General features: G+C 40.7%; 1 protein-coding gene across 6 annotated transcripts in view; it reads right to left on the reverse strand.

Annotated features, from left to right (window-relative positions):
• Nucleotides 1–23071, reverse strand: part of TTC12 (tetratricopeptide repeat domain 12) — a 59626-nt gene continuing 36555 nt past the window's right edge. For 3 of the 6 annotated variants that reach the window (XM_072611076.1, XM_072611075.1, XM_072611077.1), the window contains exons 14-22: nt 22622–22717; nt 21550–21607; nt 19409–19543; nt 18804–18911; nt 11283–11351; nt 8375–8476; nt 5552–5651; nt 2687–2912; nt 1–167 (exon numbers count right to left, since the gene is read on the reverse strand). In XM_072611076.1, coding sequence (XP_072467177.1) covers nt 92–167; nt 2687–2912; nt 5552–5651; nt 8375–8476; nt 11283–11351; nt 18804–18911; nt 19409–19543; nt 21550–21607; nt 22622–22717 — 970 coding nt within the window. In that variant the 3' untranslated portion in view covers nt 1–91. The remainder of the gene's footprint in view (nt 168–2686; nt 2913–5551; nt 5652–8374; nt 8477–11282; nt 11352–18803; nt 18912–19408; nt 19544–21549; nt 21608–22621; nt 22718–23071) is intronic. The other 3 variants (XM_072611078.1, XM_072611079.1, XM_072611080.1) reach the window with 3 other exon arrangements.

Here is a 23071-nt window from a genome sequence, read left to right on the forward strand (position 1 = left end):
TATATTAAAATAATAACTTTATTACCATGAGAATAAGATGAACAGTATAGAGTGAATGTCACCTTAAACTACAGGCACAGTGTGACACCTCTCAAGTGTTTTTGATGTATTTCATAGTTGAGTTGAGGATCTCTACGCCATGAAGCTCTTCCAGCTGAAGGGTGTACCTGTAATCATTAGAATACAAAACTTCAGTTCCTGACCCAGGAAACCTCAGTCATTGTTCAGGCCAATGTCCAGGCCCCAAGAAGTTCAGCTACCACTGTGCATCAGGTGTATTGAGGAAGAGGAAAGGCCCAGCCACACTAGCAGTTCCAGTGCTGTGAAAGGGAACATGGCTTCCAGAGACTCTGCATTGAAAAGGATCATGGTGCCATTTCTGATTGACAGGAGCAGGTGCAGCTGCTGATTGGAAGGATGCAGGTAGGGACTGTCCTCCCCAGCATGTGGCCACTTCATAGTAGCCCCCCCTCCTTCATACCACTTAAGCTACTCATCTTTGATTGTACTAAGACTTTGAAATTCCACTCCTCAGTACATCTTCCTATAAAGCCATTTCTCCAACTAGATCTATTCTTAGCCCAAATTGTGAACTGTGATCCTTGGAGTCATCCCCAGTCCATACCACACATTCTAACTTCACTTGCTTCTGTCTGGCTTCCACCATATGGTCTGTCCCTTCAGTGTTTCACTAATCACTGATTGCCCTAGAATCCTGTGCCCCCTTGACTTTCTATTATTCCTGACCTGCTAATCACCATTTCTGGCAGAATGATAACTTATCTATAATTTATACTCTTTGAGAGTTCCCTAGGGCTCTGAGAGATTAAGTGATTGCGTTTGGTTAGGTGTCTGTCAGGGGCATGATCTGAATGCAGATTTCCCTGACTTCAAGGCTAGCTCATGCTCTATTATGCCACAATGCCTCTCAGGGTTAATTTTACTTACTCCAAATTTATGGTGTATAACATAAACTAGACCCTCACTGCTGTTAAATAACCTGTTCTTCTGTACCAATGTTCTCCCATTTTCCATGCTAATTCAAATTCAGTGGAACACATATTTATTACTGTGAAAAGGCACTTCAATTTTTTTCTTCTCTCCCCAAGTCCCATCTACTTCTCCATCTTGCATGTTGCTTAACCTGATATTTCTACTCTTTACAACAAATTCTCTCTTCAATCCTTCGTAGCTTGGCTTCTCTATCTACTACTAAATGTGTTCTCTTAAAGATGATCAATGACCTAGTCACCCAGACCCAATGGCCTGGTTCCATCCTCAACTGCCTTGTCTCTTCTGTAGCACTAGTGACTACCCCTCTTCTTTATATTTTTTCTACATTTGGACCTTAGAGATAACCACACTGCTGGTCATCTCCTACAATTCTGACCCATTCATCCTTTGCCTCTTTTCTGATTCCTTCTTCTCTCAACCCCTTGACAAGGGGTTCCCCCAATGTTCTGTCCTTGGCTCCCTTCTTTCTTTACATTCTCTCTCCTTCAGCAACTTCACTCCTTCTTATAGGTTTGATCTACCCTCCCCAGATGATTCACTCCCCATATCTTTATTTACAGCCCTGATTTCTCTTCTGAATGTTGGATTCATATCTTCAAGTAACTACAGGGCATCTCTATCTGGAATCTGTCTCAATGCATCCAAAGACCAAACTTACAATTCTTTACCCTAAACAACTTTACTCTTTATCTCTTAGTATTATCACCATTTACAAGTCTCTTGTGTTAGAAACTTTGTCGTTATATTTGCCTCTCCCTAACTTGCTATATCCAGTAATTTGCTCTTTGCTATTGATTCTGTCTTGGCAGCATCTCCTCACTCCTTCACCCACTCTTTCCACTGCACTACCCCCATGTAGGCCCTGATTACCACTCATCAGGATTATTGCAATAGTCTTCCTACCTTCTCTCTCTCTCTCCCTCCTATCCATCTTTCATTATGCTGCCAAAATAATCATCCTGAAGCACAGATCTTAACATGTCAATTCTCTGCTCCAAGATCTTCGGTGGCTCCCTGCTGCCACTCTCCCTTTGCTTGGCATTCAAGGCCCTCTATAATTTGGTACCATACTATATTTCTAGGTTATTACTCCCCATAAATACTTTCTGCTCTTCTTCCCCTTCCCTCCAGCCCCCAAACACACTTTCTTGCTCCCCTTGCTTGTGTTATTTTCCCATACCTGGAATGATGTCTCTTCCCTTCCACTTCTAAGTCCTACTTATGCTTTAAAACCCAATTCAAATTTCATCTTCTCCATGAAACTATCCCTGGTTCTCACTACTTGTAATGACTTTTTCCATCTCAAAACTCACAAAACACTTCACTTTGCTTCTCTCTACTACACTTCCCATGTATTACAGTTACCTCTGTAAGAATCATATGTTCCTAATGGATTAAGTTCCATGAGAATAGGGACCCCAATATGAATTCTGCAGCTCCCTTAATGTCTACTATGGTGCTCTGCACATAATAGATGCTTAGTAAGTGTCTATTGAATTAAGCTGGCAAAAGAATTGAATTTTTACAGAAAAAAAATCCCTCTATATTTTCATCTGATTAGTCAGGATCCCACACGTCCCCCACATTCACACTGCCACATATTCCCTTTGCTCCATCGACCTGACAGATAATCTGTCTGGCTTATCTGGGATACCCCTTGAACACCTGGTACCTTGGTTCAGCTGTGCACAGTTTTCCCAGAGCAATTCCCGCATTCAGCTGCACAGACCCTTCCTTCACATCCCCACCTGCGAGTTTTAACAGGATCTTTACGATATCAGACTTGAGCAGAGAAGAAGCGGCTCCAGGCACCTCTACACAATTACCAATACAGAGAGCTGCATTCCCCACAATAATCTCATCTTCTGCCTCAAGCAGCTTGACCAAAAGACTGAACCCTATAGGAAAAGAAAAGGAAAAAAACAAAAAAAAAAACAATGCCACCTGTTCTCTTATTTTCCAAGGCTCCTTTAAGCACTATGATTCAATTAAGTTTTCCTGGCTGTCTAAAGTCAGATGGAGAAATGGTGAGCTGAGCTTAGCTAGGAGGATGACAAAATGGGGAGAAGGCAGTAAACACTCAATTTCATTAGTGTTAAGGAATTGGAAGTAAAAACCGAAAGAGAGGACAATTATACTGAGCGGCATAGAAAGAGACAAAGGGAACAGCTTACAGAGTATGAGTTCAGATATCAAAAGGACAGGCCAGACCTCTGGAACTGGAAAGTGCAAGTCTACTTTTGGTAATGATTAACTATTCCCCCAAGACACCTTAATCAAGTACTCTGGGTACCTGCTGGCTGAGTTGTTTGAGGGTAGGGACTATTTGATTTTTGTTTTCATATTTACAAAGCCTATAGCAAAACTATGCACACAGCAGGCACTTAAATGTTTAGCTGTATTGAAGTTGTCGGTCTGGGAAATGTCACTCAGTGCTGGGAGAGAAAAGATTTCTCTCATCCCGGCCATGTTACTCAGAACAGCCACAGGGCCCAGACAGATTCCACCCCCACAGACGTGCACCATTATTGGGGTCTGAAAATTTAAATAGGGTCTTTCAGTTCCCCCACTGGGTCAATCAGAATGTGCTTCAAAGACCTTTTCAGAAGACCCTATTTCCCTAGAATAAATATCCCCAAATCAATCAACAAGGATTTAAGTGCCTGCTAGGACTTGCACACTGTGGTAGCTGCTAGTGATATAAAGATAAAATGAGGCAGGCCCTGTGTTTAAGGAGATTACCTTCTCTTAGGGGAGACAACATATACCTAAAGAGTCACATACAAAACAGACACAACTAAGTGTATGGGAAGAGGGGGCAGTCACCAGGGATGGGAAAAGGCTATGTGTTAGGTGATGCTTGACCAGAGGCCAGGTTCTGTCTGGGGATCAGCGAGAAGCACACTTGGGTTGGACATGCAAGAAGAAGAGAGATATTTTAATAAGATTGGAAAGGGAGTTCAGGCTTAGGTTGTGAAAAGTTTTAAAAACAAACAAAGGAGCTTATATTTAATCCTAGAGCCAAAAGGAAGCCAAATTTATTGAGTGGGAGAGTGACATGTTCAGGCCTGAATTTTTAAAGTCCTTTTGGCAGCAGTGTGTAGGCTGGATTGGAGAAAGGGTTTAATTGAGGTAGCTGGTCCAACAGGAGGAGGTTATTGCCACAGTCTAGGGGAGAAGGGATGAGGGCCTGAATTAGGGTGGTAGCTTGTGAGTGGAGAGAAGGAGACAGAGGCAAGGGATGCCGCAGAAGTAAGAATGAGATGATTTGACAGCTGACTGTACATGGGTGGTGGTGCTTGTGGTGGTAAGGAGTCAAGGATAACACTGAGGATGCCAGCCTGTGCCCTCACCAGAAACAGAGAAGCTCAGAAGTGGGGTTGGTTGTCATCGGGGTAAACAAACATCTAACCACTGCCTCCTTCCTTGCTCTGTGCTGCATCTATCATCTTCAACCTTGAATGGAGATATTCGGTCAAAATATTTGGAAAAATCTCTTTGCCAACAAGAGGGAGCTAGAGGTGGGAAAGGTCCAATTCTGGAACAAATTTTTCCAGATGCAATCAGTGTAGGTGACTTTGGCATGAGTGATATGCAAATACCTGACACAGACTGTCACCACACCTCCTGGCAGCAGAGCCCACACAGTACTGTCTTTGGACTCCAGCCTTAACGTGACTTTACAGTTTGACTCAATCAGAAGACTGAGAAACTGAAAACTGTTTGGAACGTTCCAGAACAGTGAGGTATCCCAGTGACTGTCCCAGCAGCACAAAAATGTGCTGCTGGGACAGTTAAGTTAGAAGACACAACAGTGAATAACTCTACCCAAGTTCCCTGGGTAAGTAAGCAGTGTGCCTATCCTGGCACACACAGGGCAAGTCAGAGAAACTGGAAGCAGAGTCCTTGCCTATAGCAGCAGCCTTCCTGGGTTTGCATTCTATTTTCACAATTATGCTGAGAATTACTAAAGACACCATTATGGGGCTATCTCAGCTACAGACTCCCTGCTATCAAGGACCAGTCTGAAAAATCCACTGACAAAGTTAAAGCCAGTATCTTATCTGAGAGGGTGCTCTCATTTACTTCATGCTAGACCATATTTTCCAAAGGCAAAGAAAGAATCTGTGTTAGGCCAATGCAGTGAAATACTTTACAAACTACACCAATGACACTTGGTGAAAAGACACTGTTTCTCAAATAAGAACTTGTCGTTTCTGCTTTTTGCCTTGTCTCTGTCAGAGGGAGGAGGATTCCCAGCTCATTCTCCAGCACAAATGTTCCACCAGTTTGTAGTTGAAAGGCTAAATGGTCCTGTAGCCAAAGACAAACTAACACATCATTCTGAAAACACTGCTGAGTTTTGGGAAAGGCTTAAGGATGTTCCTGCTATTTTTTAACTACCTTTTAGCTATAGTCCTCTTCAGTGCTCCAATTCAAAGCAGCCTGTGCTTATTAGGTGTAAGGCACTGTGCTAGACTCCAGGGCTAGACCAAGCTCTGGGACTTGGACCCTGTCTCATCCAATTGTCACTTACTTTTATCCAGTCTTGTTACTTCTTCCCGAGCCTCGTAATAAATATTAGTACAGACAGCTAGTATCTTTATGGCATAACGTGATGCAGTTTGACCTCCAGCCTAGATTTTAGAATTAAAAAAAAGAAAACAGAAATAAGATTAAAAAAATACACATACAACCCTATCATCTAATACATAGTTTAACCTCATCTGGAAACCCGAGTCAACCAGAAAGACTGTGTCAATGGCTTACTGATATTATATAAGTGAGTATTCTATGAAAGGAGGTCTGTATTTTCTAAGGAATTAGGCTCAGATGACTGAATGAATAATACATTTATTAAGGGCTCACTGTGTGCAAAGCATTGTATTAAACAGTGGGGATACAAACAGAAACAGAAAGTCAGTTTGACCCTGGTCTCAAGGAGCCCCCATTCTAACAGGAGAAATAATACTTGTGGAAGGCCTCCTTTGAACATCAGACAGGAAGGTCTTATGGTCCTTAGGTTGCACTGGCAAACCAACATTAATGCGTCTTCCTTAATGGCATTTCCAATGATAAAGTCATCAGTTTTTGACATTGAAACACTTGACAGACCCAAGGACTTTGGTGGCAAGACCTTTCTTTCCTGGGTCTTGAGGAGCTGTGGCTTCTGCAGGAGCAGTGGCCAAACTGGGCTGGAAGCATAGCCATTCCTAAGGCCTAGGTTCTGAGGGGAGTTAGCCATCATGGCAGTGGTGGTCATTTGACCTGCTTGGCACCTGCTGGCTCCTCTCCCTCAGGGTGCCCTGCTGCTTTAGGTGCTGCCAGTTTTAAAATTTCACTCACATCAGCTCTAATATTCAAACCAGGCCCTCTGAAATAGATGTATGCCTGTTACGCAATGTCCGCCCTGGCTAATTAGCCTTCAGGAGGCTTCATAAGTGAAGTGTTGAGAATAGAAGGAAGTTACCAAAGTGGCAGCCATATCTCACCCTAAAGAGAAAAATGACAAAGGCCTCCCCTGTAACATCCCCATTTGAGAGTGGCTGCTGTCTTACTAAGGCTGTCAGGCTGACAGCTCTGCAGGGAGAACACTGTGAACTTAAATCATTCCAAGAGGTGAAAACTGTCAAATCATCATCTCTCAAATTACAAAGCACAGCTTTTTAAAAAAAAGTGTGTGCGTGCATGTCGGGGGGGAGAGGAGGGAAAAGAGAGAGGAGGGAGATAGCAAGGGGAGAAAGAAGAAGGAAAGAGACAGAAGAGAACAGGGTGAAAAAGTAGAGAGAGAAGAGAAAGAGAGGAGAGAGAGAAGAGAGAGGAGAGAAAGAAGAGAAGGGGAAGTGTGTGTGTGTGTGTGTGTGTGTGTGCACATATGCATAGAGAGATACAAGATAGTGAGAGAGAAAGACAAAGAGGGGAGGTAGAAAAAAGGGAGAATATCTATATCTAGATATATTGAAAGAAGAGAGAGGAGAGACAGAGACAGAAGAAAGAAGCTAGAGAAAGAGACTGAGAGCAAGGTCAGGAGCTTTTGGAACATTCATAACAGTTCTAAGGAGCTAACCTCTAAAAGTCAAAACTCCCAGCTTTCAAGAGTGGGGAAGAGAAAGGGGAATAGAATAGAAGAGAATAAGCACTTATTAAGCACCTACTGTGGTAGGGAGGTGGTGCAGTGGAGTCAGGAAGACTCATGTGCCTGAATTCAAATATGGCCTCAGACACTTATTAGATGGGTGACCCTGGGCAAGTCACTTAACCTTGTTTGTCTCAGTTTCCTTATCTGTAAAATGAGCTGAAAAAGGAAATGGCAAACCACTCCAGGATCTTTGTCAAGAAAACCCCAAATGGGGTCATGAAGAGTCAGACATGACTGAAAACCAACAGCAACAAACACCTACTATGTGCCAGGCACAGCTAAGAGCTTTACCAATATTATTTCATTTGATCATGTGAGTGATGGTCTACTTTCAAAATCCACCTTAATCTTCCCCTCGCTAGGCCCAAGAACAGTTCCTCTTCCATTTAATCTGCGTCATCCAGAGCTTTTTGTCAGACCTCTCCCCTCAGTTGAGGGGTAGGCTAGTAGGACCAAACACAGAATAGTAAGGGATCTGGTACAGCTTACTCATTCACTATGCCACCCTTTCAGTGCTAGCCAATGAATCACTCCAACTTTCCTTCTCACTGTCTCCTCCCCAGATTTACAGTCTCAAGTATCAGAGTGCAGTATTGCCTCTGTCTGAAGGCATCTTTCTGCAGAGCAAATAATCTTTCAAAATAGTAAGGTGCTGGATACCATTATTTAATACTCTTCAAATGAATAATAAGAAATACTTGTAAGGATTATCAGCAGAACAGCGCTGTGGCTATGAAGTACTGCAAAGGTGGATGGGAACCACCTTCTTAAAAGAGAAAGATCACAAGATAAGAGATATAGATCTGGGAGGGGTCTGAGAGCCCATCCAGTATATTCCCCATTTTAATAATGAGAAAACTGACTGCCCAAGGATGCCCAGGGGGTAGGTGACAAGACCTGTGTACGCACTCAGGTTTTTCCCACTGCACTGTGCTATCACCCATAGCTTCGACGTTAGGCTTGCTTTCACAAGACACTGCACAAGACTAGGCATTATGGAAGGAACAGAGAAGTAGAAGATACCCTCAAGATGTTCCGAATCTAAGTGCTGTGAAATAATAATGGCAAATTCACTGAACAAAAGCCTATTGAAAAATAAAACACTACTACTAGTGCTAATGATGATAATAATTTTATACCCCTAAAATAATCTCTACAATAAAAATGCAAATTGTAACAATCAGACTCCATGAACTACAGGAAGTTGCAATCTAGTATTACCTTTAGAAACTTAATCATTTTCTTCATCACCCCTGCTTTCACCGTTTCCTCAACGGCTCTCACAGAAGCTGAGAGGACCCGGCTCAGAACCCCAGCAGCTCTCTTAGGGAAAGAGAAAACAAAGCATGAGCAAGGGTTTTCTAGAAAAAAACCCAATGATGACCTTTAAGAGTTAATGAAGCTCCAACTTCTTTCATTTGGCAGATAGTTTGGTAATGCAAAAGCAATCATTAGTGCTGGAATCAAAATATGCACCTATAAAAATCTAATAGCCATGTAATAGCTAGAGAATGCTGTTCTTTTTAATAAAGCTGTTGGGAGGCAATTCTAAAACCTCAAAGATGCTTCCCAGCAGAGAAAAGCCCAGCATGGGCCAGGGCTAGTGGCTGCTCAGCAGAGCTTAGTTAGTTTTGCATATAGCCAGAGAGTCAAGGCCTGGAGAGAGGAAGACAAACTGCTGTAGATGGCATTATGAGGTTCCAAGATCTATTAGTCATCACACAAAAGAATGGACTGCTATCTAATCTAGCAGAGGAAGAGCTCTCAGAGGAAAATCATTACATGGGCAAAAACAGGGCCAAAAGTCATCAGTAAGTACATGCTTGGGTAGCTCACTAGTCTAGATAACATTATGACCTCCAATCCTTAATCAGAGCTAAGAGGAGGCAGTTCTCCATTAAGGGATATAAGCCAATATAGCTGTGGTTAGTAGTTTTGGTATCTGGGGCAGGGAGCATGAAAGACAATCCCAATTAAAATGTTTAAGACAAATTCAATTGGTGAGAGAGGAGAGACCACCACAAGACTTAAAGTTCCAAAGGGAAAGATACCCTGGAATATTGTACCATGTAGTAGAGACAAGAGACTTTGAAATGTTGTGAGGCTACAACTAGGGAGGCAGTGGAATGTTCTGGGCTTAGGAGGGAACCAGTTGGGATGTGACTGCCACTGTGGGGAAGAAACATACCATCTAGTAACTTCCTAGTTTATCTAGTTATTCTAGCTAATTAGCTGTCAAGCTCACTTGTTTCTGCCCCTTGAAAGAGTACAAATGGTAGGATCCTCTAAATTTCAGTGCCCAGAGACAGAGCCCTAATTGCCCCATCCTATAGTTCCTGTCTAACTCAAATAGCGCGACCAAAGCTGCTGGATTTTAGGCTATATGCAGTGATCACTCAGTGATTCTCAGTGAAAATGCTAGAGAGACTTGAAAGACTTCCAGGACCATCTCAGAAGAATTATCTATTTGGGACAGCCCTAGGTTTGGATGGTGGGTATTTTGTTTGGATCTCAGGGTGCCCTGGCTAACGGCTAAGTTCTAAAGAGACCCTGGAATTGCTGAGTTCTTCCAAGGTGGAGTCTGGAGGGAGCTATCCTTAACTGAAAGCTGAAATGTTTCAGGGAAATCTTGGAATATCCAACTTTCCTAGAAGGGTGACCTTAACCAAGTCACTTAATCCCCTCCCCTCTCATCCCCCCAAGTCTTAAATTCTTTATCTATAAAATGATGGAGTTGGACTAGATAGCTTCTGAGGTCCCTTCCTAATGTCACATAAAGTCTCCTAAATGAATTTAGTCTGAGATATGAGAAGAATACTTTGCAATGACAACTTATCAGACCCAGCTAAGTGTCAACTACACCCATGGAACTGTCCTAGGAATTAGGGTATACTCCTATTTTGTTCAGTATGTGATGATGACATGCACTTATATGGTAGTAATATTCCTTTCCTGCTGGACTGTGTTAATTACAGGCCCATCCCAGCTTTCTTTTCCAAATATCAAAATCAGAACCAATGGAAAAGGATTATACCCCTAGGGCAACTGAAACCATCCTATATAAACTGCTGTAGCACCACCTGAGCTAAACTGAGGTCAAATGTATAGCTTATGGAAGATGGGATTCCAGAACAGAATAGCTGACTAATCCACTAAGCCTGTCTTTTTTTTTTTTTTTTGCATATCATATTTATTTCCAAAAATATCCTACAAATTAATAACTCTTTTAACAGTGTAATAGCTTTTCTCTCACTCTACATCTATGGCAACATGTTTCTTTAGTTTTTTTTATTTTATTTTATTTATTTTCGGTGTTCTACAATCACTACCATATAACTTAGGGTTTTTCCCCTACTTCCCTCCTTCCTCCCCCTCCCTCCCCTAGATGACATACAGTTCTATAGAGGTTCTACACATACATTCCTATTAACTAGTAACTATTTTCACTATAGTTATGCTGTATAGAAGAATTAAAATGAATGGGAGAAATCATATAACAAACCAAAACATAATACAAAAGAAAATGATCTGCTACATTCTGCAATTGAATTCCATAGTTCTTTCTCTGGATGTGGAAGACATTTTGCCTTAAAAGACCATTGGGAATATTTTTAAGTCCTTGCATTGCAATGAAGTTCCAAGTCTATCAGAAAAAACTCTGGCACACTGTGGTCGCTGCTGTGCACAAAGTTCTCCGGGCTCTGCTCCTTTGGCTCAGCATCAGATCATATAAGTCTTTCTAAGCCTGTCTTAATATCACACAAAGTAGACCCAACATTTGTAGAAGAGCGAAGACTAGCACCTACCTACTGGGAAATACAAGGGCCTCTTTTAAATAGCATGTTTTTACTAATTAAACACATTTTTAATGCTAGAAAATTCTACTTTTCATAACACAATTATGTTGATATAGGGGACACAGGTTTTCAAAATCTATAATTGAGTGTTAAATACAGGATACACATATACCTAGCTTAGGGATCCATTTATGACTTCTGTGTCTCATATCCCAGGTATGTATACACACACAGACACACACATACACACATAAGATGTAACTATTTTTATAATCTGGCTCATTTGCAAATCCTACTAAGGCCTTTCCTGGATTTCCTTAGGACAAACTTACTGTCAGGATTCCACCATCTTCACTGTTCAGTAGACACACACACCTCCTGCTCACCTCTTCTGCCAAGACCTGGTATAACAAAGAGGAATAAAGAGGATTCAATAGGTTTATTGATGCCTTGGGTAAAAATAGAGACAGAATGACTATCAGATCTGCCAGTAAAACAAAGCAGGGTGTGTAGGGGGGATCACTAATACTTTGGATGATAGAATCGGGATGCAAAAGGATCTCAATAGGTTAGAATGATAGGTTAAATCAAATAGGATAAAATTTTAATATGGAAAAATACAAAGTCCTTAATTTAGGTTCATTTCAAGAATATAGGGTGGTGGGAAGATGGCACAACAAGAATTCACTCAAAAAGATGAAGGAGTTTTAGTTGAGTGGAAGATCAACATTAGTCAACAATGTGACACTTTAATCCTTTCAAGGGAATCTGTGGGAGTCCAGTGGCCCAGATCACAGCTCATCCCTACCGTTTTACTCTGTGTCTTCCCATAAGTCCTCTATAGAAGATCTACCAAAAATGTGGAGGGCTTTCCTCTATGTATCTTGACATTGTGTGGGTATCAGCTGAGCATCTGAGCTGCCCATCAGTTATCTCCTTCCTTCACTACAGGACTGACTCACCCCCTTTATCAGTTCTACATGTCTCTAATGACATTCTTTTCATTGCTGCTCCTGTGTAATTCATTGGTAATATGTTATACCTTCATGCCTACTCACACCCACCATGAGCTTCTTCATTGTCCTTTGGATGACCCCACAACTTTGATTCTCTGGAGATCGGGATTCCATGACACGCAGGCAGCATCATTGGAAGAATATTCAAGTGGATCTATGATTTCAGCAATATGGTTGTTCCCTCCAATAATGCAGACCACAACCCATCTTTTCCTGCCCTTCCTCTGTGACTCATGCCCATGTCTTCCTCTTAGTTCACTATGGGGGTCCACCCAATGTGCTGGGGGCCTTCTTCACTTTCTTCGGACACTGCAGACACCAGTGGACAATGTTCTCTCTAAGCTACATAGGTACACAACTGTACAGAGACTGAGGTGATCCCGTGTACACTGAATTATTGCCACACAAGTGAAATTTTCTTTTAAACACCCTGCTGCTTTTAAGTCACCATTTACATGACTGTTTTTGTTTTCCCCTCCTGATACTCCACATATCCTAATTTGGTTAATCAAATGCTGTTATATTGATCCAGTTAGGTAGGTCATATGATCCTGGATGGCCGGGGGAGAGGGGCCTATTAAGAATGAAAAAGGTGGCTTTCCTATTTTCAAAGGGATGGGAAGGCCATGACTAGTTGCAGCAATTGCTTAACTAAAGTCATTTAGAGGCAGAAACACAATGCTATACGAGGTAGACTATTGTAGGGTGATGTCACCAACAGGACAAGAAAGGAAAAATATTTATGTGAACATTGATTAATCATGTGAACATTCTGAAAAAAATTGAAATAAGTTTTACTTTATTATTTAATAAATAAAATAAATAAAAATAAAAAAATAAAGTATACAGATTTTCAGTTTTCATTGAAAATATTGGTATTATGTATACTTCAAACCAAAACTTTTATAAGGCTATCCAGTCATAAGGTTGTATAGAAATTTTCTGCTCAAAGCAATAACAGGTCCTTGTGACTGTAAAAAAAAGAAAATTAGAAGAAATGTTGACAGGGAATCATAGGCCACATGACTGGACCATATGCTACTTGATCATATATTTCTTTGATGATATCCTTTACTCAAGCTCTTCCTTGCAGTTCCTCAATTGTTCCATATCATAGTCTGCTCACATCCATACTGTGCCTCCCCATTGTTCCCTCAATGATACTCAGTTTTGGGGGGATGATAGTAACTCATGACTTAGTGCCATTCAACATGACTAAAAGAATGTTGGTTTTAAGAATATGGGCTTTCTATCAACTGGGGAACAACTAAAAACATGTGGTACATGAATGTACTAAAATATTACTGTGTCATAAGAAAAAATGAATGTGAAGATTTCAGAGAAGCATGGGAGGCTTTACATGAAAAGAAATACAGAGATTGAAATAAACAGAAGGACAACAAGGTAAGATATAGCATGACCATAACAATAGGAATGGACAGCACAAAACCAGGAACAGAATTGTTTATTATGTACAAGGTGGCCCCAGAGAAGAGAGAAGAAGAGGTACAACCCTGCGATCTTTGTAGAGGGAGGCAGCTATGGGCCCAAAACATCACACATACTGTCAGACTCAGCTGAGGGGTTAGTTTTGCTGAACATTTTTTTCTCTTTGTGTTTTATTTTGTGTTGCTGAGCACAGGAAGAGGTAAGGATATATTTAGAAATAATGGTAATATAAAGGCAAAAGGTTTTAACATTAAAAAAAAGATGAGTCTTTGTTTCTGAAAGAAATCTGGGGTCAATACAGTTCTGCAATTCCCTTAAGGCCATCTAATCCACTCTCCTCCTTATGTACTCCAGTTTAATTCTGGGACAGACTCATTATCTATTTTCACTATCTGGTGTGTGTGTATATGTGTATATGTGTGTGCGTGTGCGTGTGTGTGTGTGTGTACTCATATGTGTGAGGTGGCATGGCAGAGTTGGTAAAAAACTGGCCTTGAAGTCAAACTCTGGGTTCAAATGTGTGACCCTGGGCAAGTCATTTTACCCCTCACTGCTCTAGGCAACTTTCCCAGGCTATAAATTGCAGAGTAGGTGCCAACCTGAGTTATAGAGGGATTTTCCTCATCCATGAATTCCTTATACCAATGAAATTATAGATCCAGTCCGTATCCCCATCTACACAGATGCACAGACACATTGATGAACAGGCTGTGTAGACTGGTAATTTAAGTACTTGTCACAGTCTGAGCAATAAAGCATTCTTCACCCATTTGTTGTTTGTTTGTTTGTTTTTTCAGTGTGGAAGATTAGATCAAATACTGTTGTGCAGATGGCTTCCAGAAGGCTCTGTCATGTTCCTGGACTTCATGCAACAAGCAAAATATTACCTGCAACCAAGAATTTCTGGAGGACTTTGGCATCTATAGAGATTCTCTCCTCAACTTGAGCATCTGTGCTGGCTTTTCACGTCAATGGTAAAAACACTCGTTTCCCCATTTTATTTTGCTTGAAATTAATGATCAGAGTTTCACTGAACGAGCTTCTCTGTTATATCTTTCAAGAAACCTTAAATGTTTTAGCATATCAATGGGAGACATTTTGTTGGATGAGAGGCTGCATCTTGCTCTGCCAAATCAAATGTTTTACAATCAAGTCTGTCTGTGTTCGTCCTTCATTTTCTTTTCTTTTTAAAATTAATTTTAAATATTTATTTTTAGTTTTCAACATTCATTTCCACAAAATTTTGAGTTCCAAATTTTCTCCCCATCTCTCCCCTCCCCCATCCCATAATGTCTTGCATTCTGATTACTCCTTTCCCTCCATATGCCCTCCCTTCTATCACATCCTTTCCTTCCTTTATCCCCATCTTCTCCCTTTTCTTGTAGGGCAAGATAGATTTCTATACCTCATTACCTGTATTTCTTATTTCCCAGTTGTATGCAAAAACATTTCTCAACAATTGTTCCTAATACATTGAACTCTAACTTCTCTCCCTTCCTCCCTCCCCACCCATCCCCAATGAGAAGGTAAGCAATTCAATATAGGCTATATATGTGTAGTTTTGCAAAAGACTTTCATAATAGTCATGTTGTGTAAGACTAACTATATTTCCCTCCATCCTATCCTGCCCCCCATTTATTCTATTGTCTCTTTTGACCTTGTCCCTCCCCATAAGTGTTTACTTCTAATTACTCCCTCCTCCCATTTGCCCTCCCTTCTATCATCCCCCTCACCCCACTTGTCCCCTTCTCCCCTCCTTTCCTGTAGTGTAATATAGATTTTCATACCAAATTGAGTGAGCATGTTATTCCCTCCTTAAGCCAAATGTGAAGAGGATAAGCTTCACTTTTCCCCTCTCACCTCCTCTCTTTTCTCCTCTATTGAGTAAGCTCATTCTTGCCTCTTTTATGAGAGATAATTTGCCTCATTCCATTTCTTCCTTTCTTCTCCCAATATATTCCCCTCTCACCCCTTAGTTTTATTTTTTTAGATATCATCCCTTCTTATTCAACTCACACTGTGCTCTCTCGCTCTCTCTCTCCGTCTCTCTATACACACACACACACACACATGCATATATACATACATACATATTTACACACACACACACACACATATATATATATATATACACACACGTGTGTGTGTGTGTGTCTATGTGTATAATCCCTCCAACTACCCAAATACTGAGAAATATCTCAAGAGTTACAAATACTGTCTTTCCATGTAGGAATATAAACAGTTCAACTTTAGAAATACCTTTTTGATTTCTCTTTACTGTTTACCTTTTCATGCTTCTCTTGATTTTTGTGTTTGAAAGTCAAACTTTGTTTTCAGGTCTGGTCTTTTCATCAAGAATGCTTGAAAGTCCTCTATATCATTGAATGACCATTTTTCCCCCCTGAAGTACTATACTCAGTTTTGCTGGGTAGATGACTCTTGGTTTTAATCCTAGTTCCCTTAACTTCTGGAATATCATATTCCAAGTCTTTTGATCCCTTAATGTAGAAGCTACCAGATCCTGTATTATCCTTATTGCTTTTCCACAATACTCAAACTGTTTCTTTCTAGCTGCTTGCAATGTTTTCTCCTTGACCTGGGAACTCTGGAATTTGGCTACAATGTTGCTAGGAGTTTCTTTTTTGCCTCTTTCAGGAGGTGATCAGTGGATTCCTTTGATATTTATTTTGCCCTCTGGTTCTAGAATATCAGGGCAGTTTTCCTTGATAATTTCATAAAAGATGATGTCTAGGTTCTTTTTTTGATCATGGCTTTCAGGTAGTCCCATAATTTTTAAATTGTCTCTCCTGGATCTATTTTCCAGGTCAGTTGTTTTTCCAATGAGATATTTCACATTATCTTCTATTTTTTCATTCTTTTGGTTTTGTTTTGCAATTTCTCCATTTCTCATAAAGTCATTATCCTCCATCTGTTCCATTCTAATTTTTAAAAAACTATTTTCTTCAGTGAGCTTTTGAACCTCCTTTTCCATTTGGCTAATTCTGCTCTTTAAAGCATTCTTCTCCTCATTGGCTTTTTGGGCCTCTTTTGCCATTTAAGTTAGTCTATTTTTTAAGGTGTTAATTTCTTCAGCATTTTTTAAGTCTTCTTTAGCAAGCTGTTGACCTGCTTTTCATGGTTTTTTTGCATCGCTCTCATTTCTCTTCCTAAATTTTCCTCCACCTCTTTTACTTGATTTTCAAAATCCTTTTTGACCTTTGCCATGGCCTGAGACCATTGCATATTTATTTTGGAAGTTTTGCATGCAGAAGCCTTGACTTTTAGGTCTTCCTCTGAAGACCTAAATTGTTCCTCCTCATCCGAAAGGATGGAAGAAAATACCTGCTCACCAAGAAAGTAGCCTATTGTTTTATTCTTTTTCCTTTTTGGGGCTTTTCCCCAGCCAGTTACTTGACTTTTGAGTTCTTTGTCAGGGCCGAGCTCAGGGCTGAGATTTATATCTGCTGCTCAATTCCCCCAGGGGCTTTAGGCTGAGGGCTCCACAAATGGACGCTGTTGCTACCACTGTTGCCTCCACTGCCTTGTCCCCTGCTGCCACCTAGGGCCAGGGCTAGGGGAGGACCCTGCTCCCTTGTCACCGAGGTGAAAAAGCTTTCTCACTGACCTTTGAAGTTGTCTTTGGCATTGTGGGTTGAGGGATCTGAGAACCACTACTGCTGCTGGGGATTCTACCCCCAAGGCCTGTTCTGGTCCTGTTCCTCCTGGTGCCACGTGGCCAAGGCTGGACTGTTCTCCACTCTGCATCCAGTGCAACAGACCTTTCTTGTTGGCCTTCCAGGTTGCCTTGGGCTGGAAATCTCTTTTCACTCTGTAGTTCTATGACTTCTACTCCTCTAGAACTTGTTAAGAGTCATTTTTTACAGGTATTTTATGGGCTATGGGGGAAGAGCTAGAGTATGTGATTCTTTCTACTCCACCATCTTGGCTCCTCATCCTTCATTTTCAAAGAAGACCATGACATCAGAGAAATGTAATCAAGAAATTGATCCAAGTAGGTGGAATGGGCTACTGTATTCTCTACATCTTTAGGTGTCAAGTATTAAGAACTGACTATAAGCCAGTCACTGTTCTAGGTGATGGCAATGGTAAAAATAAGGTCTACTGTGCAATATGTCTTCAGAAAGCCTGACTACACCTAATAATAGCCTTGTCAAGGATATTCTTGATGTAGATCATTTTCATAAAATTTTCATACAAGTGGTAAAGTAGGTAGCATATAGATCAGTGGTTACTGATGTTCTCTCATTTGTATTTCTTTGGTATTAATCAAGTTCAGTTTTCTTCTGCACCTCCTCATCTCCAGCCTCAGGTCATCTCCATGGCTGGTTCTTTGTTTGGATGCCTCTCCAATCCTTAACTTTGCTAACTGACTTTCTTCGCTGCTTATTTCAAATCCCACTTTCTCCAAGACACCTTTCTTGACCCTCTCATTTACACTGTTTAGATCTTGTATATCCACAGTCATTTCCATGTTGTCTCCCTCATTAAAATGTCAGGTTCTTGAGGGCAGGGACAACTTTTTTGTTCTTCATTGTGTCCCCAGTCCCTAACACAGTGTCTGCTTAATATGCTTAATAAAATGCTTAATAAGTGCTTACTGACTGATAGGACAGCTCTAAGAGCCCCAGTTTTCTTATTTGTAAAATGAGGGGGTCCTTTTTAGGTCTGTGATCCTATGATTCATGCACTGGTAGACTGAATGACCTCTAACATCACTTCCAACTCAAATTTAATTTCTCAGTGCAACTGAATACAAATTGATAACATTTAGTATGATGCTGCTTTGGTTTGCTCTAAAAACGCCCTTTCCTGTATCAGCAGCTTTAAAGACCTATTTATGACAAGATGCCTACAACCAGAATGGTGGGATTTTTCTTACCTTGATATACAGAGACAGAGGAAAACAGACATCCCAGGATCTTAATTTCCAACTGACTTTACCTTGTTAATTGTCTTATCTCACTGTGTTTACAACCTATACAAATAAGAAAATTCCTTTCTCATAGTAAAGTGTATTTAAGCCTGGTCATTCTTCTATCAGGCAGTCAGAAGTTTCCTTCTGGCTCCATGATTGTGTAACTGTTAGCTTTAAGGGAATAAATAATATGCATTTCCCCTGTTTGCCTCTTTTAACCAAATATTTTCAGGTTGACAAAATCAAAATATCATACTGTCCCTTAGTGAAGTGGGATATGGAGAGCTAGCACAACTTTCAATGATATTTCCAATTTCCATTGCCAATATCAGATCAACTAATAGACAGTTACATAACATTCTTTTTCTGTCTTAGGAAATAAAAAAGACCTAATGGAATAGTATGTGTCTCAGGATCTGTACTTAGCTAGTTTGGACAGCAGAGTACTGTACCTCAGTTATAGATAGAGATTCCAGGGACAAATTCATCATGAGACCTAGGGTTGCATATAAGTTTTCTTGAAACAGTTCATTTTTATTCTCGTTCTCCTCACACTTCACCTTTAGAAACAAAAAATAATTAAGATATGGTCATTGCGCATTGTGCCTTCAGAGTCAATCTATACTCTTTTTAAAGTTAACATTTCTTAAGTGACTGGAATTGAACACCTTTCCCCTAAAGCTAACACATAATTTCTCCAAATCTGTCTAGTGCCTTTCAAACTTAAGCTGCAAAATGGGAAATTTATATTTAAAGGAGAATGACTGACAAGTGAATGGATGAAGAGAAATTTATCTGTAAACCTTTTAAAAAAGAGATTCTAATAGGATAGACCCACCCAGCTTCAATGACACATGGCTTAGAAGTGGATGTGCAAAAGAAGGGGTGACTTTTTAAAGTTACATCAGCAGCCCTTCTCTGAGTCCATAAAAGACAATGATCTAGATGCTTACTCCAAGACTTTCCAAGCGAGAGTACCAGGAAATTCCAGACAAGGAAGAGGTAAATGGCCCCCACAGAGTTAACAGATTAGCTCCAAATAATAAACTTAATTTACCATGAGACCCAAACATGCATCCCAGCATTCTCCACAATCAGACATCTGTTTCCTGATGACAGCATCAGTACTGAGGTTTCCCAAGATGGCAATGCACTGGTGGAGTGTTGATGGATAGGCAATTTCAGGATTTTTCTTTAAGAAAAAAGGGAAGGAAGGAGAGAGAAAGAGAGTGACTTCTCAAAGACAGAGATAATGATGCCACGGTAAACTATAATGGTCGCTTTTCACATGCTGATGAAAGGCCCAGGATTCAGAAAGGATCCTGATTCTGCCTGAGGCCCTTCAGCAGAGTAGAAGCAGAAAGGTGTGCTTTTGTTGGGGAAGGAGGACAAACTTCCAAATCCTCCTTTGGAAGCAGCTAAACAGCTAGTGCTACTCTCCCCTCTGCCTCATCAACCCAAATGTGATACAACTGTCCTTACTGATGAAGCAGATTATTCAAGTGAATTTAACAAATCCTAAGTGCTCTACTGTGTACAGAGTACTTTGTTAAATCCTGGGAGAAAATACAAAGTTTAGAAAAAACAGAGTTCCTGGTTTTATGAAGCTTACAGCCTATTAACATATCTGTACAGAAATACACATTACAGACAACTGTAACACACAAAAAGATATCGTGCAGGTATCAGAAATGTGCAAACCAAAGTGAGAGGTCAGGGGGAAGAGCTGTCATGGAAAGAGGACATCATAGAAAGCCAGTTTTCTGAAGGAGATGGCATTTCAACTGGAATTTAGAAGATAGGTAGGAATTAAACAGGTAAAGAGAGGGAGGGAGAATATTCCAAGCTTAGGGTGTGTGTTTGTCCTTCATTGCCAAAGAAGACCACGCCATCAGAGAAATGATGACATGACTTGTACTTGACTTTGTTTTGAGTGATCGAGGGCTGTGCAGGTCACCAGCCTCACTTCTCCACCAGAGCCATCTGAATCCAATGACCAGATACTCATCAGGATGACTAGAGAAATGACCCAGGATGAGGCAACTGGGGTTAAGTAACTTGCCCAAGGTCACACAGGTAGTGAATGTCAAGTGTCTGAGGTGAGATATGAACTCAGGTCCTCCTGACTCTTGCACTGGTGCTCTATCCACTGCACCACCTAGCTGCCCCAAGGGCAGAGCATAAACAAAGGCAGAGAGATAAAAAAGCAGAGGGCACATTTGGAGGAACAGAGAATAATGCACTTTGGCTAGAGTAAAGAATGTATGGAAGGAATATTAGATGTAGCAAGTAGGGTGGTCCCAGACTGGGGAGGGCACTGAATAAAGGCAGACAAGTTTAAACTTTTCTCAGGGGGCAAGAGGAAGCCACTAAAGATTTTTGAAAACAGAAGAGATACAATTGGCTGTACACATAAGAAAGATTATTCTGGTAGGAATGTGAAAGATAGAATGGAAGGGAAAAAAGTGGAGATGGAAAGATCTATTATGAATCCAAACAATGAGCTTAGCTTTGGACATGTTGAATTTCCAGTGTTAGTGAGACATCCAGGTGGAGATGTAGGCCTGGACAAGAGAAGAGAAGTTAGGGCTAGGGACAGAGACTTGGGAGTCATTTACATAGTGATGATAGCAGAAGGCCATGGGATTAATGAGGTTGCCAAGTGAGAGCATGCCTCTGAGGGTAAAAGAAAGATATTCTAGGACAGAATCTCAGGGAATACATATTTAAAGGGGGTGAGGAAGAGATCCAGGCACCACCAAGTCAGGTAGAGAAGAGGCAGAGAAGTGAGCAACCAGGAAAGTATGGCTTGTCTTAAAGGAGAAAAGAATTATCCAGAAGGACGGGGTGTTTCAACAGCATCATAAAGGTCAAAGAGGCTTTTAGTGGCATGCTTTGCAGGCTGCATTGATAGAGATGAGACTGATGGAAGCTGCTACATTTTCTCCACCTGCTGCTTGAGAGGTATTCTCAAACCAGCTTTCTCTGCCCTGAGCTAACAAAACACATCCATATGCCTTCTCCACCTGCCCCAACTGAAGCTGCTTTACTAAGGATTTGTGTAAATTCCAGCTGTGCACAAATCATTCATCAGCCTGTGAGACAACAGGTCTCTGACAGTATAAATCATTTCTAAACAACGACTTTCATGTCTCTGTGTATGTTTGCTGCCAACAATAAATATGAGACCTTGCTTACCAGTATCCTTATGAGTGTGAGAAGAGCACATAGGTTGGTTTGTACCCAGGTTTTGAATCTGTTGGGAAAAATCAGCTATCACTCTTATTTACATAATGTAAATTTCAAGATAAATCAGTGTTATGGATAAAAGAACAACCAATTTTATCTTCTGACTATGCAGTGGTATACATTTTGCACATATCCTGTATACAACTGGAAAAATATTTCTCATTTAGAATGTGGTTTTACATTTGTAAGACTGGAGAACTGGCTTTGATATTAAACCACAAATCTTGGATGGAGGCTGTCCTAAGTATAAGCTGCTAGAAGGCTTACCCTCTACAAGCTACTTTATCCCCTCTCTCATTGAGTATATATGCTATGTGCAATGCAAACAAAAGATGAAGTCCAAAGATGTTTACTCATCACAAACCATTAGGGGAGTCCATGATGCAAACACCCTTCTACTACTGCGATAGAGCAGTTATTACTCAGACCACACCCATACCATCTAACCAGCCTGTCTGCCACACTTCCTCCCAGGACAGGGGCTCAACTGCTTTGCATAAAGTGGGCATTTATAACCTACCCACCCTAAGGTTCTCTTTTTAAAGAAATATGATAACAATGACAAATGAGGGAAAATACCATGAAAACTGAGGCCTAAGATCTACATAGTTTACCACTTTTCTCTAATCCTATTCAGAAAAAGGATAGTCATGTAGATGATGATGACTGTTACGTCTATTTCAGAAGTGGCAACAATCACTATTGTAGAGAAAGAGATTTTCTGAAGTTCATTGACCTCTCCTGAGTGAAAGACATTATGTCAAGAACATTGCAGTTACCTGTTCCCTTTTTTGAGGACTGAGCCACTATGGTTTGAGGAAACAGGCCACAGACCATGGAGATGTGTATAGTTAACTACTACAGGAAACTCCTAGAAGAAGTCATCACGTCCACTGACACTACGATTATGAGAATTTTCACGCTGGTTCAGCCTACCTGTTCTTATTACTAGCTTTAAAAATCATACAGAAGACCAGAAATTAAAGAGAAAGGAATGGCCATTTCCAGAAATAAACATTACCTGTCCTCCAAGGCTAAGTCAGTTAGTAGTTGCATCGCCATTCGGGCCTCCTCCTCTTCTGAATTACTGACAAATGCTACAAAGGCTTGTAGCAACCTGTGAAAACCCACAAACACTATTGGCTCCTCAACCAGTCTGCAACCCCATAATTAAGAACTGTTTGAGAGCAGCCATGAAAGATGTAGCTCATTTAGACTGCAGATATATTACACTGAAATCTCTCTTATTTTTAGGCAGGTGAGTCTCTTACATAACTTAAAGACAAGACATGGTCCTATCTTTATTAATCTCCAGAGAAGATGAGCCCACAACTTCTCCAGGGGTGGGCTTCATGTTTCCTTGAAAGTCTTCTTTAGTTATCTAAGATCCATCTGGAATCTCTGGGACAGAAGACGAAACTCAACAGCTGTATCCAGCATAGAAGATGTGATTACAATAGGAAAGGGAAAC

Source organism: Notamacropus eugenii, chromosome 5 (genome assembly GCF_028372415.1).
Source record: "Notamacropus eugenii isolate mMacEug1 chromosome 5, mMacEug1.pri_v2, whole genome shotgun sequence".
NCBI classification, from domain to species: domain Eukaryota; kingdom Metazoa; phylum Chordata; class Mammalia; order Diprotodontia; family Macropodidae; genus Notamacropus; species Notamacropus eugenii.